Source organism: Myxocyprinus asiaticus, chromosome 33 (assembly GCF_019703515.2).
Source record: "Myxocyprinus asiaticus isolate MX2 ecotype Aquarium Trade chromosome 33, UBuf_Myxa_2, whole genome shotgun sequence".
NCBI lineage: Eukaryota > Metazoa > Chordata > Actinopteri > Cypriniformes > Catostomidae > Myxocyprinus > Myxocyprinus asiaticus.
In genome coordinates, this window is record NC_059376.1 from 9508216 (window position 1) to 9521005 (window position 12790).

The following is a 12790-nucleotide window of genomic DNA, read 5'->3' on the forward strand; positions in this document are numbered from 1 at the left end:
AAAACTCACAAAAATAACCTCAAATCAATCAAACTGCAAAATGCTACATTTTGACAAAAGTAGTCTTTGATTATGTTTAAATAAAAATGCAGTACTTGTTACAAATTTTAAAAATCATTATAAATAAGTAGCTCTCTGCAGCCATCTAGTGTTTATACTTGGAATTTCAGACAGACAGATAGATAGTTTAACGGCTACCACAGGCAGACAGAGAGACAGACAGACAGAGATAGATAGATAGATAGATAGATAGATATCTGTATGCTGCAACACAGGGAACATGCATATGCACATAGAAACACATATACAGGAAACAGAGAACATACCCACATATCACAGAGAAAACGCACAGCGTGCACAGAAACAGAGCAAACACAGAGAACACACTATGCACAGAAGTATGTTACAATCCTGTGTGAGAAGCACCAACACTTTTCTCCTGCAAAGTTTGCAACCTATGTAACTGGCACAGAGCTCAGCTGCACACATCACTTCTCTGCAATGGGAACACAGTGCATGTGTGTGTGGGGAGGCAGAGCTGTGTTTTTAAACCCGCCCTCGAGAGGAATCTCATTTCCCCTAAAACCTCCCATTTTTCCTCCCCCCCTCCCCCCGATCATCTCTCTCCGTCTGTACCTCTATTCCTGCTACACTATCCCAATCATGGACCTCGCAGCGAGGTGTGCGTTCCTGCTCTCCAGCTTCACCGTGCTCGCGGCGCTCGATTTGGACGCGATTGATCCCGGCTACTATGTGGAGACCAGCGCCTCCTCAGAAGTGATCGACTATAAAGATCCCTGCAAAGCTGGTGAGCCCTAAACAGATTTATTCACCCTGCTTTTATTGATGCAAGCTTTCGCGCAAGCCACGTAAAGCCGCTGTGATACTGTGCGAAACTATAAAGTGCTACTGTAGATGACAGCGGAGTCACGCGAAATAAACATAACGATAATGAACGCGAATATACTTTGCGCAAAGTAGAAATGTTGTTGACATAACGCTGTCTTGAAGAGTGTGCGATGTTTTGACACGCGACACGAAAACGTTTACCAGGTGTTGTTTTCTTTTTGCCAAGTCGTAGCCGGAAAGTTTTTGTCTGCGAAAAGTTTTCGCGAAAGTTTGGTACAGTTGATTTTCGCACGGTTACGAATAATCGTTAATTTGAACTGTAGCGCGAGTATATTGCCATAAAAAGAATCGGTGAAACTTTTAATTTATGTTTCTTGATGGTTTGCAAAAAAGTAGCAAAAATGTGTGTTTCTTTAGAAAAAAATACCCTTTGCCGTGTCACTGTGCTGAATGACGTAAACGAATCACGGTCCACCACGTCATAAAGCACAGTTGATGACATAGTTGCCCTATGACGTACGGCGACGTCATTCAGTACAGTGACACCACTAGAATGATATACTAGCGTACTGCTTACTGCAAAGTGCACATTATACACTGAATACTGTCTACTATTTTTTTAATAGTATGTGAAAGTACGCATCCATAAAATAGTATGCTATATTGTTGTCACATGACCTAACGTTCATATTTCATTTAGCGCGTGACATTGTAATTTCGGAAATAAATGGGCGGCGGTTATGTTGCATTTAATTCAAATCTGCGCAAAAGCGTCCTTGAGTAAATTCTCTCGCGGCAGTCCGACTAAATAGTGACTCAAGAAAAATATGTAAAAAATTGCAGCGTATAATATTTTTGTTTCATTCGTCACATTGGACATGTAAGGTGAAGTTGAGAGATACAGTATTGCATGTCATGTGTTCTGTTGTAAACTACACATTGCTCTTCATACTGTACATTTCAACCCGATGTCATGAAAATTCATACATAATTTACGAGTTGGCTATTTCGTATGGTCTCGCACGACGTTGTTCGCATAAACTCGTACGACTTCGTCATGTGAAAATTCTCGGATGTCTAATGCGGAAGTAAGCGTGAGTTCCGCGCACGAGGCGTTAAGGACATACTTATTAATATTATGCCCTTACCCAAACCCCTTATCTAAACTTAACCGATCAGTAGAGTGTGTAAACATGATAGGAAGCTGTTGTGTGTGACAGAAGCAAGTAATTGTCGCGTATTAGATGGAAACGATGTCCAGCAGCGTCATGGGCTGTAATGAAAGTCTTAGGAATTCAAATGAGTGCAGTCGCACAAAATCATACGAATTAGCCAAATTTAGAAAAGTCGTACGAATCCTGATGATTTCACTGTGTGAGTGTGTTGGTAAATTTGCATACTGGTTGCACAGTATGCATACTGCATACTGCTGAAATAGTATGAGTTCTATAGAAACTTTTCCAAATTTAAAGGGCAAGAGGAAATGCTCAGCACAGAGTCCCCAGTCTCATGGCTAGACCAAACATGTACTGTCCACATGTTCCATAACTGTGGGCTGCTTGACCTGAATTTAACCAATTATGTCTAATATAATTTTGGTTTAGTGGCTCTAGGGAAGTAATTAATTCCTTGTGTCCCAAGAGAAGCACTGACTATTTTCACTTTTCGTGTTGTCAGGATGGGCGCCCTTAATTTGTAGTTGGTCAAAGAGGGGTTATTGAGTTTCTCAGCTAAAATGTTTACTTTGAAGGAATGGCCCCACAAATGGCATACCCAAAATGTCTACATTTAACACCCCATATCTGTTCTTCATATTTCCTTCATATAAGCTTTATATTAAAAATGACACTCCATACTTAAAGGTGAAGTGTCATTTATTTTGATATTAAAATACTATCTTATCCCAGGTTAATCTGCAGAGATAATTATAAGTAAGCCATTCATAGGTCGATTCACCCGAAAAATGTAAACACTTTTGCTATGTGGTGCTATCAAAACACTGCTCTGTTTGTTTGAGTGTTCAGAGAAACCTGCTTGAAAACAGTCATTATTTTTGCAATTCCATTTGGTGATACTGGTTACACAGAGATTGTATGCACATTAGCTTTTACTTTATAGTTAGAACTTGGATCAATAACAATACATTTTAGGGTGCAAGGGAGTAGGCCTGTCTGTAAGTCTCTATTGTATGCAAGTTTTTAAGAGATCATGCACAGAAATTTGTGAAATTAAGGATTATAACTTTAGTTTAAAGTATATTTCTACAGGAAAACATGAGAACTGCAAACAGAAAGTTAACTGCAGTAATCTGCATATTGTGGTGAGATGTTATGGGTTTTCTTTGTTTTGCCACCTGCAGGATGACATGTGATTGTTGCTATTGGGTTTTACATAAGCGATGTTAAAGGAATGGGTCACCCAAAAATTACAATTCTATCATTGGGTCAATGACTTGGTGCACATTTTTTGTCCAGCTCTATTAATGTATTCAAAAATACATTAAAAATGCAATTTACACAGAACAATTACTTGAATACACGTCTTCTATGATGAACATGTTTTTAATTTCTGACTTCAAAAACATTTTTCTGTTTTTAACTTTAAGCCCCAGAAAACATATTATGTGATGAAACTGTCCCGAGACAGTAAAAACAATCAGTCTCATTAAAATCTGAAGATCTTTAAAAAAATAAATGTTGGCACAAGTAGTGCAGAATAATCTTTTATTATAATTTCTTAAAAAAATAAAATAAAATAAAAAAAGCAGTAAAAAGCAGTGAAACAATTTTGTCTTAAAATTGTATTATTAAAAAAAATAAAATAACTTTAGCCCACCATATCAGTGTTTTTTTTTTTTTTTTTTAAAGCCCTTTATCTGTCATGTGATGGAAATAAAAGAGTGCCATTTATACAGAATATTTTTCTTCTTCAAATCAGATATTTTGACATTTTTATGAAAGGCACATTTTGTTCCAGTTAAATGGAGTAACCCTGAGAAAACATTGTGATATTCCTGACTTAAAAATATGTTTTGCCTTAAAGTATGTTTGAAAACTCTTTTGAAATGAATGATTAAGCTGCCTACACTCTTATGTATTCTTGGTGCAAAGGAAAGTATTTTAATACCTTTTACAAGATGGTTACATCACATGACATTTTTAAAGTCATTAATAAAAAAAAAACTTTTTTATTCTGGTAGAAAATGCTTATAAATAAATATATGTTTTTCAAAAATACACTGATCAGCCACAACATTAAAACAACCTGCCTAATTCTGTTTAGGTCCCCCTCGTGCCACCAAAACAGCGCCAACCCGCATCTCAGAATATCATTCTGAGATGATATTCTTCTCACCACAATTGTACAGAGCGGTTATCCGAGTTACCGTAGACTTTGTCAGTTTGAACCAGTCTGACCATTCTCTGCTGACCTCTCTCATCAACAAGGCGTTTCCATCCACAGAACTGCCCCTCACTGGCTGTTTTTTTGTTTTTGGCACCATTCTGAGTAAATTCTAGAGACTGTTGTGTATGAAAATCCCAGGAGATCAGCAGTTACAGAAATACTCAAACCAGCCCATCTGGCACCAACAATCATCCATGCGATTATCTAATCAGCCAATCGTGTGTCAGCAGTACAGTGCATAAAATCAGCAGATATGGGTCAGGAGCTTCAGTTAATGTTCACATCAACCATCAGAATGCGGAAAAATATGATCTCAGTGATCTGGACCGTGGCATGATTGTTGGTGCCAGATGGGCTGGTTTGAGTATCGAGTATAATGCTATTCTGAGATGCAGGTTGGTGCTGTTTTGGCAGCATGAGGGGGACCTACACAATATTAGGCAGGTGGTTTTAATGTTGTGGCAGATTGGTGTATATGAAACCAACATGGACACAAGGATTACATTTCTATGAACTTGACATGTGTTTTAAACTCAATTTTTTTTAAAGGATTTCTTAGACAACCTTATTTGTCAGTGACCCCATTACTCACCCTCATGTCATTCCAGGCCAAACCCGTATGACCGTCTTTCTTCTGTAGAACACAAAAGGGGAACTTTGAAGAATATCCTTACCACTCTTGACTTTAAAGAAATAACTCTTTGGCTCAACTTGATTCAGTCATGGACAGTGGTTTCACATGTTTGAAATGAGTCTTCTTAAATTAACTTCAACTTAAATATTTCTTAGTACTTAAATATAGATGGAACCTAACTGAATCAATTAAACCCAGCACAATTTCAAATGCCAAAATAACTCTTAGGCTCCAGTTCCACTCTTCACAGTGATGGTAACCCTACATTACCATTTACATGGTAAACTACAACATTACAGATATTCTTCTAAATCTCAACATAACAAAACATTTTAAAATCATTTTAACATTTACTCTCCCTGTCGAGTCCAACGCAAAGCATGCTGGGAACTAAAAATTATCTGCCCAGTTTCAGTTAACCAAACAAAAAAATGTCAATGTTGTCACAATGCAAAACAATTAAGTAAAGCTGACAAGACACTTTGTTTTTGTTTAATCAATTCAGTTTATTTAACCCTTAAATGCATGTTAATTCTCCCACTTTTACATATTTGGGTCTTTAGAGACCCGGCACTTATATTTATAAAAAATGGATGTACAAAATGCCCAGAGAGAGATTAAAATTGTCAAAATTAGAAAATAATTCAATAAAATATATTTTGATGTTTTATTTTCATAAATCAAAGATATTAGGACAAATCTAGAACAGGATTCACTATTTTCACACTGAAATTTCATGACATGCAACTGGCTGCCAAACACATTTAGGCTACACATAACACATAATATACACATAAGAAACACAAAAGCTAAACATAAGTTACACATACTTAGTTTCTCAGACACTTATTGAGTCACAACTTAAAGATGCACAACTTATTTCAATTTTACACCCAAATGACAATAGTCATATCATACTGTTCATGTGTTGCACTTGCTATAGTTTACTTCCATGTTGCTACTTCATCAAATAGCAATGTCAAATGTAAATCATGTCAATCACTGAAACATCAATGCCACCTTGAGTAAGAAATATCATGTTTAATATGTATTTGTACATTGATAATTCATTGATAATTCATTGTTGCTCAGAAAGTCAATGTAATATAGTATTTATTTGTATGAAGATAGTTCAGATTTCTCTTGTAATAAACAAAGAAATAGATCTCATGTGATAGTAAACTTAAATAGATATAAAATAATCATAAAAATATTATATTTTAAAGTGAAAAAAAAACCACACACACTCTTTCATAACTCTATATACCTTTGGTACTTAAAGCAGTATATATATAATTTTTTTTTATAACTGTTTATAAGAGATAGATTGAGGAATACTAAAGAGGTGTGGGCACAACTCCAAAAAATGGATGAGGTACAGGGGTGGAATGAGGTCCCGGGTCACTCGAAGTATGCGTTTAAGGGTTAAGTTCCCTTGGTTACATACATTTTTGAGTAATATGAACAAGGGAGGATTGAGTTAAACTGATGATACTGAAAGTTAATTTTTTCCATATAATGAAAGTGAATGAGGACTGGTGCTGTCAAGCTTCAAAATGACACAAAAGCGCCACAAATGGATCATGAAAGTGGTTCATACAACTCGTACACAATATTCCAAATCTTCTCAGGTCAAATTTCAGTCTCTTCCTCATACAAAGCAATGGAATGGTTTTCAGAAGACTCATTCTCATTCATTATATTGAAAAGTTCCACAGAAGAAAGTCACACAGGTTTGGAGTGACATGAGGGTGAGTAAATAATGACAGAATTCTCATTTTTGGGTGAACTGTCCCTTTAAGCGGATGGATTGAAATGAAAGCAAATTTCTTGAAGCTCACTTCATTCTTTCTCTCTCGGGGGTCACAGGAGACGTGTAAAATCTCAGGGATCTTGGTCTCTATTAACTTGTCTGCTGCTCCTCTCCTCCTCCTGTCTCTTTCATCTTACTCTTTTTCACTCTTTAAAGCCTGCCTTTTTCCTTGTCCTCATTTGCAGCTGAATAGGGCCCTTGGCTGTTCATTTTTACATTTTCACCCCTCTGAGAGACAGACTTTCCTCTTAACGAGTGGCTATAGGACAATAACATGGCCCACCAGCTGAAATTGGTATTCCGGGCAGATTAGGTTGGTTGACCCGCAAAGACACAGGGGGCGTCGATCTCATACTAGGATTAACTTCCTGGATTGTTCTGTCACTCTCTGTGATTTAGGCTCTCCGGGGAAGTCCGTTTTGTGTGCGATTCCTCGCTATCACATTTCATGCGTCATTCAAGTGAGCTCAGCTAAGAGAAGTGTTTTTCTTTGCAGTGTCATGTTCGTTTTATTTATTGGTAAATAATCTTTTTGTATGACGGAATTAATGTGTTTACACAACTTGTTTTGATTCAGTTTATTGGCCGCAATGACGCGATACACAGAATGTATTGTAGCGTTCGCAGCTGTTCCCCATATTCACCTCCTTCTCTTTTTGTAAAGAGTTCATCACTATTAAACAGTTTAGCCTTTGTCTCAAAACAAAAACAAACTGATTTTACGAGGTGACTGCACTGCCAAAGCAAACAGTTGACCAAAATTGAAAAATCTGTCATCATGTACTCCTTCTTGTGTTGTTTCAAACCCTTATGACTTTCTTTCTTCTGTGAAACACAATAGGAGAAATTTAGACAAATTTACTGGTCGCGTTTTTCCATACAGTTATAATGAATGGCGACTGAAGCTTTCAAGCTTCAAAAAGGACGCGAAAGCACCTTAAAAGTAGTCCATATGACTTGTGTGCTATATGCCAAGTCTTCTGAAGCCATATGATGGCTTTGTGTGAGAAACGGACTGAAATTTAAGTCATTATTCATTGATGATCTACCCTTCCAGTGAGACCTTCATTACAGAACTGCTGCACACAGATCATTCGATCAGAGAATTAATCGTTGAGACTGGTTTTATGAACTGGAATCAACTGATTCAAAGAAAAGATCTGATTCAAAAGGACACTGAAGCTTCTCTCTTGAACTGTCCTGAATACACCAAAGAGAGCTAGGAAGAATGTCTAGATTTTCATTGAAGAACGACATCAATTTCTGTCTGTTCACAACAGAAAGCTGTCATATGGCTTCAGAAGACTTGAGATATAGCGCACAAGTCGGACTGCTTTTAATATACTTGGTACTTTTGCATCCATTTCAAGCTTGAAAGCTCCAGTCCCCATTAATTGCAAGTGAATGGAAAAAAAGTGACCAGCAATGGCAGATAAACAATGGTGGATTTTTCATTTTTCATTGAGCTAATCCTTTAATTTAATGGAAAGTTGTGGGGAAGTTTCTCAACAACAATGAAAAATACTGAGGTACTGAGGAGTATTGCCCAATCTTTCATTACAACTAATACCATAACCATGATGCCTATACCCATAGTGCCTGGCTCTGTGTCCTGGATGGATTTAAGTAAACATTTCAATAACCCTGGAGAAAGCTCACCTTTCTAAATAACATGTCTCTACCTCTCTTCCAGTGCCCTCTAGATCTAAGAGAGAGGTAGACAAGCACAAGGTTTTGGATTGGTTTTGGACGGGGCCCAAGTGTCCCAGCTGTAGCAGAGATTATATGAGAGCAGAGGTTTGTGTGTATGAGAGACGAGTAGGAACACAGATGTAGTGTGCCTTATTTACACTTCTATCAAGGGCACAGAGAAAGTACAATGTTCAAACTGTCTAATTTCATCAATAAAACTTTGGGTTAAAACATACACATCTATTTGTTTTATTTTGACCTTTGAGCCCTGAAGAATAAATGTGGCGATTTCTGTAAGTATTCATTTAGAAATGAATCGGAATTTACATCCTGTTAGTTCAGAATTCATTTTGAACTGAATCGGATAATACAAATATTGTGTGTTACATCATCGACATTTATTGTGGCAGCAGAGAAGTAAAGCATTTAGACAATACAAAAATTGGCTATAAAAGTCCAAATATTGTTTGATTTATTTCCATCATTGAACTTAACGTTATTATTGACCTATTTTTGTCACCATTCTGAATTGTTGGTCTCTGTACTCATGCGTCAGATGCTGCTCTAGTCATAAGCGCTGTGTTTTTAGGAAGCTGTGTCAAGTTAAACGTAGTTTGAGACGTCTTGAGACCCCTGCATTCTTTTGTGCTCAGTCCAGCTGTTTTTGAGCGCAAGAGCACGTCATATGTGAAAGGATGAGCTGCCTGATTTCGTTGGTTTGACGATGTGCGTTTAAGTTTAAGACATTTTTTTTATTATTCTGATCAATGCTTCATCTGCAACAATAATGCAATTTATTTAATACTGAATTTCAATCCGTATTATACATTTATTATAGGCCCTACATATTATATTTATAAATATTTGAATTATAATGTGTTTTTTAAATAAACTATCTTTATTTGGGGGCCTTTCTCAGCAAATAATGATGTGATTAATTTGATTAATTAATCCCCATGTCATGTAATTAATTCAATTAAAAATTTAAGTAGATTGACAGCCCTAATATATACTGTACTCTATATATACAGTATGTATATATATATATATATATATATATATATATATATATATATAATATAGTAGGGCTGTCAATCGATTACAATTTTTAATCAAATTAATTATATTTACAGTATATTCATAATTAATTGAGTATTAAAATATCTTTATTTGGGGACCTTTCTCAGATTATTAAACACATTTGTGCAAAACCTGATGATCATATTATCAGCATGATTTGAGAATGTTTCAAAGAACATTTTGTGTGCTTTAATAAAGCAAGAAATATTGATATATGCAATTTAATTGTGATTAATTCAGTTAATTAAACTCAACTTAATTAAACTTCATTTAATTTCAAAAATAATTGTTCGATTGGCAGCCTTAATTCTGATGAAAGAGGACTTTGTTTTCCTTTGGAATAACGTACACTGATCAATCATGTAAAATAAAACCATTATTTTTTTTATGAATAAAGTAAATAGGGTCCATTTTTTTTCTTTCATTTTGAGAAATCATTAGTTTGAAAATATTTCTGTATTCTTAAGCACAGTTTTTTAGATTTGCCTTCTTCTATTACAAACACGTTATCTAAGTGCTCAATTTATAAACTCCATTAAATACACCACCAGACACCAAATATACAGACAAACAGACCAGCTCGCACCTGAATTTCTCACATGGCAGCCATTGTCCCATCTCTTTCCCCAACATGGTTTTAATAAAGCACTCTTTGACCTGATTCACTGGTGCACCGCTCACCCTGAAATGTGGTTCTGTTTAAATTCCTCCACTTTTCTTCATTGAAGTCTGTCTCACAGCTCGGCATGGAAAACCACAAGCGCAGACAGTTCAGCTGGAGCGGCCAGCAGAGCCCAGGGACTGGGTCATGCATGCACGCCTGGTGACATCATACCCTCCCATAGTTCATAGTCCTAGACGCATTTTTCTTTTGGAGAGGATTGGTGGTTATTGTCATTTTGAACTTTTCAAGGACTCTCTGCGATTCCTCATAATTCCGAACAATTCCACGCTTGGAATCTGTTAAAAAAAATTTGAGAAATGTTTGGGTTATATGCGTATGTGAAAGTAATAGGGCGCTAATACTGGAGTATGCTTTGTGATTCCAGCATACTGGATTACATTGCAATTTTTCAGAGAGTTGTAATTGCATTCTGTGATGAGGAGGAGGGTGTGGCCGGGCCGTAAGAAGGCACGCCTGGCCACGCCCCCCTCCTGGTCACACATTCCTAAAAGATGATGTCATTATTTGGATGTTAAAATACCTTCTTTTATCCCAGTTTAATATGCAGACTGTGTATACGACTGTAGACTGTAATATACGACTGTACTGTAAGTAAGCAATTCGTAGATTGATTCTCTCAAAAGTGTTAACACTGTGACTTTGTGGTGCTATTAAAATGTTACTCAGTTTGTTTGAGCATCCCAACCAGCCCAACACAGCATCATTGGCTCAACCAGTGGCGTGAGACTAATGGAAGTTGAGCGATACATGTTTGGATTTAGTCATTATTTTTGCAGTTCCATTTGATGATGGGTGAAGTGTGTAATCTTTTCTATATTAAAATGTATTCTCCTATCCCAGTTTTATGTGCAGAGACATCTGTCAACCAACAAATGGGTGGATGGTGGTGGGGGGATGGGGGTAAGGAGTTAAGTCCATTAAAAAAAAAAACATGAATTTTAGCTAAAATATTTAGTGTTAAATAATGGCTTTTGCAAAACACCATGACGAATATACTTGGTCTGGTTGTTGGGAAACTCACACGCAGTATAATAGGAATCTTAGGAACTTGAATACTGAAGTGGTCTGCTTAGAAATACGAGGCCGTATTTAAAAAGAAAAAATGGATTTTTAAAAGTATCTAACCTGGAAAGCCTCCCAGGAACGTTGTGAGCATCCATCTAAATAAATTCCCATTTATGAAATGAAAAATGAAAGACTACCAGTCACGCACAATTACTGTATGCCTCTCCAACCTCAATGTCTTTTTCCTAAAAGGATTAGAGAGCTGTGTTGCGTAACATTGTCCGTCAACATCATTTCCATAATCCAGCCTTAGGACAACAAATGAAAAAGTTGAATTTGTAAGAACTCATTTCCCTAAGCATCAGGATTCACCTAAACTCTCTTAGTGCCATTTCCTGTCTGTTCTTATTGTTTTATTGAACCCATCACTGCTGTTGTGCAAGAGACAGTTAGAAATGTAACTGAGCCAAACTCTCTGGCCCTGTAGGTAAGGATAAGGGTTAGGGATCAAGAACCGGCTCTTCCTCAGACAGTTTTTGAAACCCAATCAAATTTGTATTGTATAATTGTAATGTAATAATATTATTAATAATAATAATGTTAAGAAATTATAATAGAAATGTATTATTATTGTAAAATAGTAATAATAATAGTACTGCCACTAATTATAATAACAATAATTATTATTATTAGTAGTAGTATTATTCAATAGTAATTTATTTCTTAACTTGCTCATGGCATTGCTATGCAGTCCGGTTAAACCCTTAAGCCTTTATTTTGGCGGAAGCTTGTAGTTTCTGTTGTTTGTAATTGAGTTGACAACAGCCTTTTAATTAGAGATAGACTGATAATCGGTTTGACCAACGTTTTTTACTGATATTTACACTTTTCCACTTAATCGGTTCTTTAATATCGGGTTTACCAATAAAGTTGGACACAAAAGACTTTACATTTTAAATATTACTTAAGTGAGTGGCTTTAAACAAATGTATATTACAACTAAAACTAGTCAAATTAATTTGTGGACTGTGCGCAGTATTAGTTTTGTAAAGAAGTTCACTTGAGGTTAGTGATAAATGATTAAGTTGTTATTATGCCGAAAAGCAGAAATAACATGAATAAAAACCGGTTATGCATATAGGTTATTGTATACTTAAACACAAAAATAATCAGTATCGTATCAGTCATAAAAATCAATATCGTCAATCTCTACTTTTAATGCAGTGAAATGGTCTCATCTCCCTTATTGTCCACAAAAAAACTGTTTTTAGATTTAAATAGTTAATTGTAGCAGCCATACATACAGTAGAGGTATGTGAATTTACGCAAATGTGAAATTAAAGTAAATCAGGGGCACTTTAAATATAATGTGCTCAGCACATGTTAGCACACCGAACTAGGGCTGCACCTAACGATAATTTTTTTTTCCTTTATTTTTTTTATCGATTAATCTAACGATTATTTTTCCAATTAGTCGATTAATCTAACGACTAATTTGCCGATTATTCTAAAGATTTTTTATTATTATTACTTGATTAATATAACAATTAATTAACCCAAAATAAATATAAAAAGCTTGTCTCATTAATATTTAAATATTTTATTAAATCATCTTCTCTTAAACACA

At 35.8% G+C, this 12790-nt stretch overlaps 1 protein-coding gene across 1 annotated transcript in view; it reads left to right on the forward strand.

The window, feature by feature from the left end:
* Positions 1 to 663: 663 nt before the first annotated feature.
* Positions 664 to 12790, forward strand: part of LOC127423956 (bone morphogenetic protein 1-like) — a 110266-nt gene continuing 98139 nt past the window's right edge. The window contains exon 1 of the mRNA XM_051668674.1: positions 664 to 808. Coding sequence (XP_051524634.1) covers positions 664 to 808 — 145 coding nt within the window. The remainder of the gene's footprint in view (positions 809 to 12790) is intronic.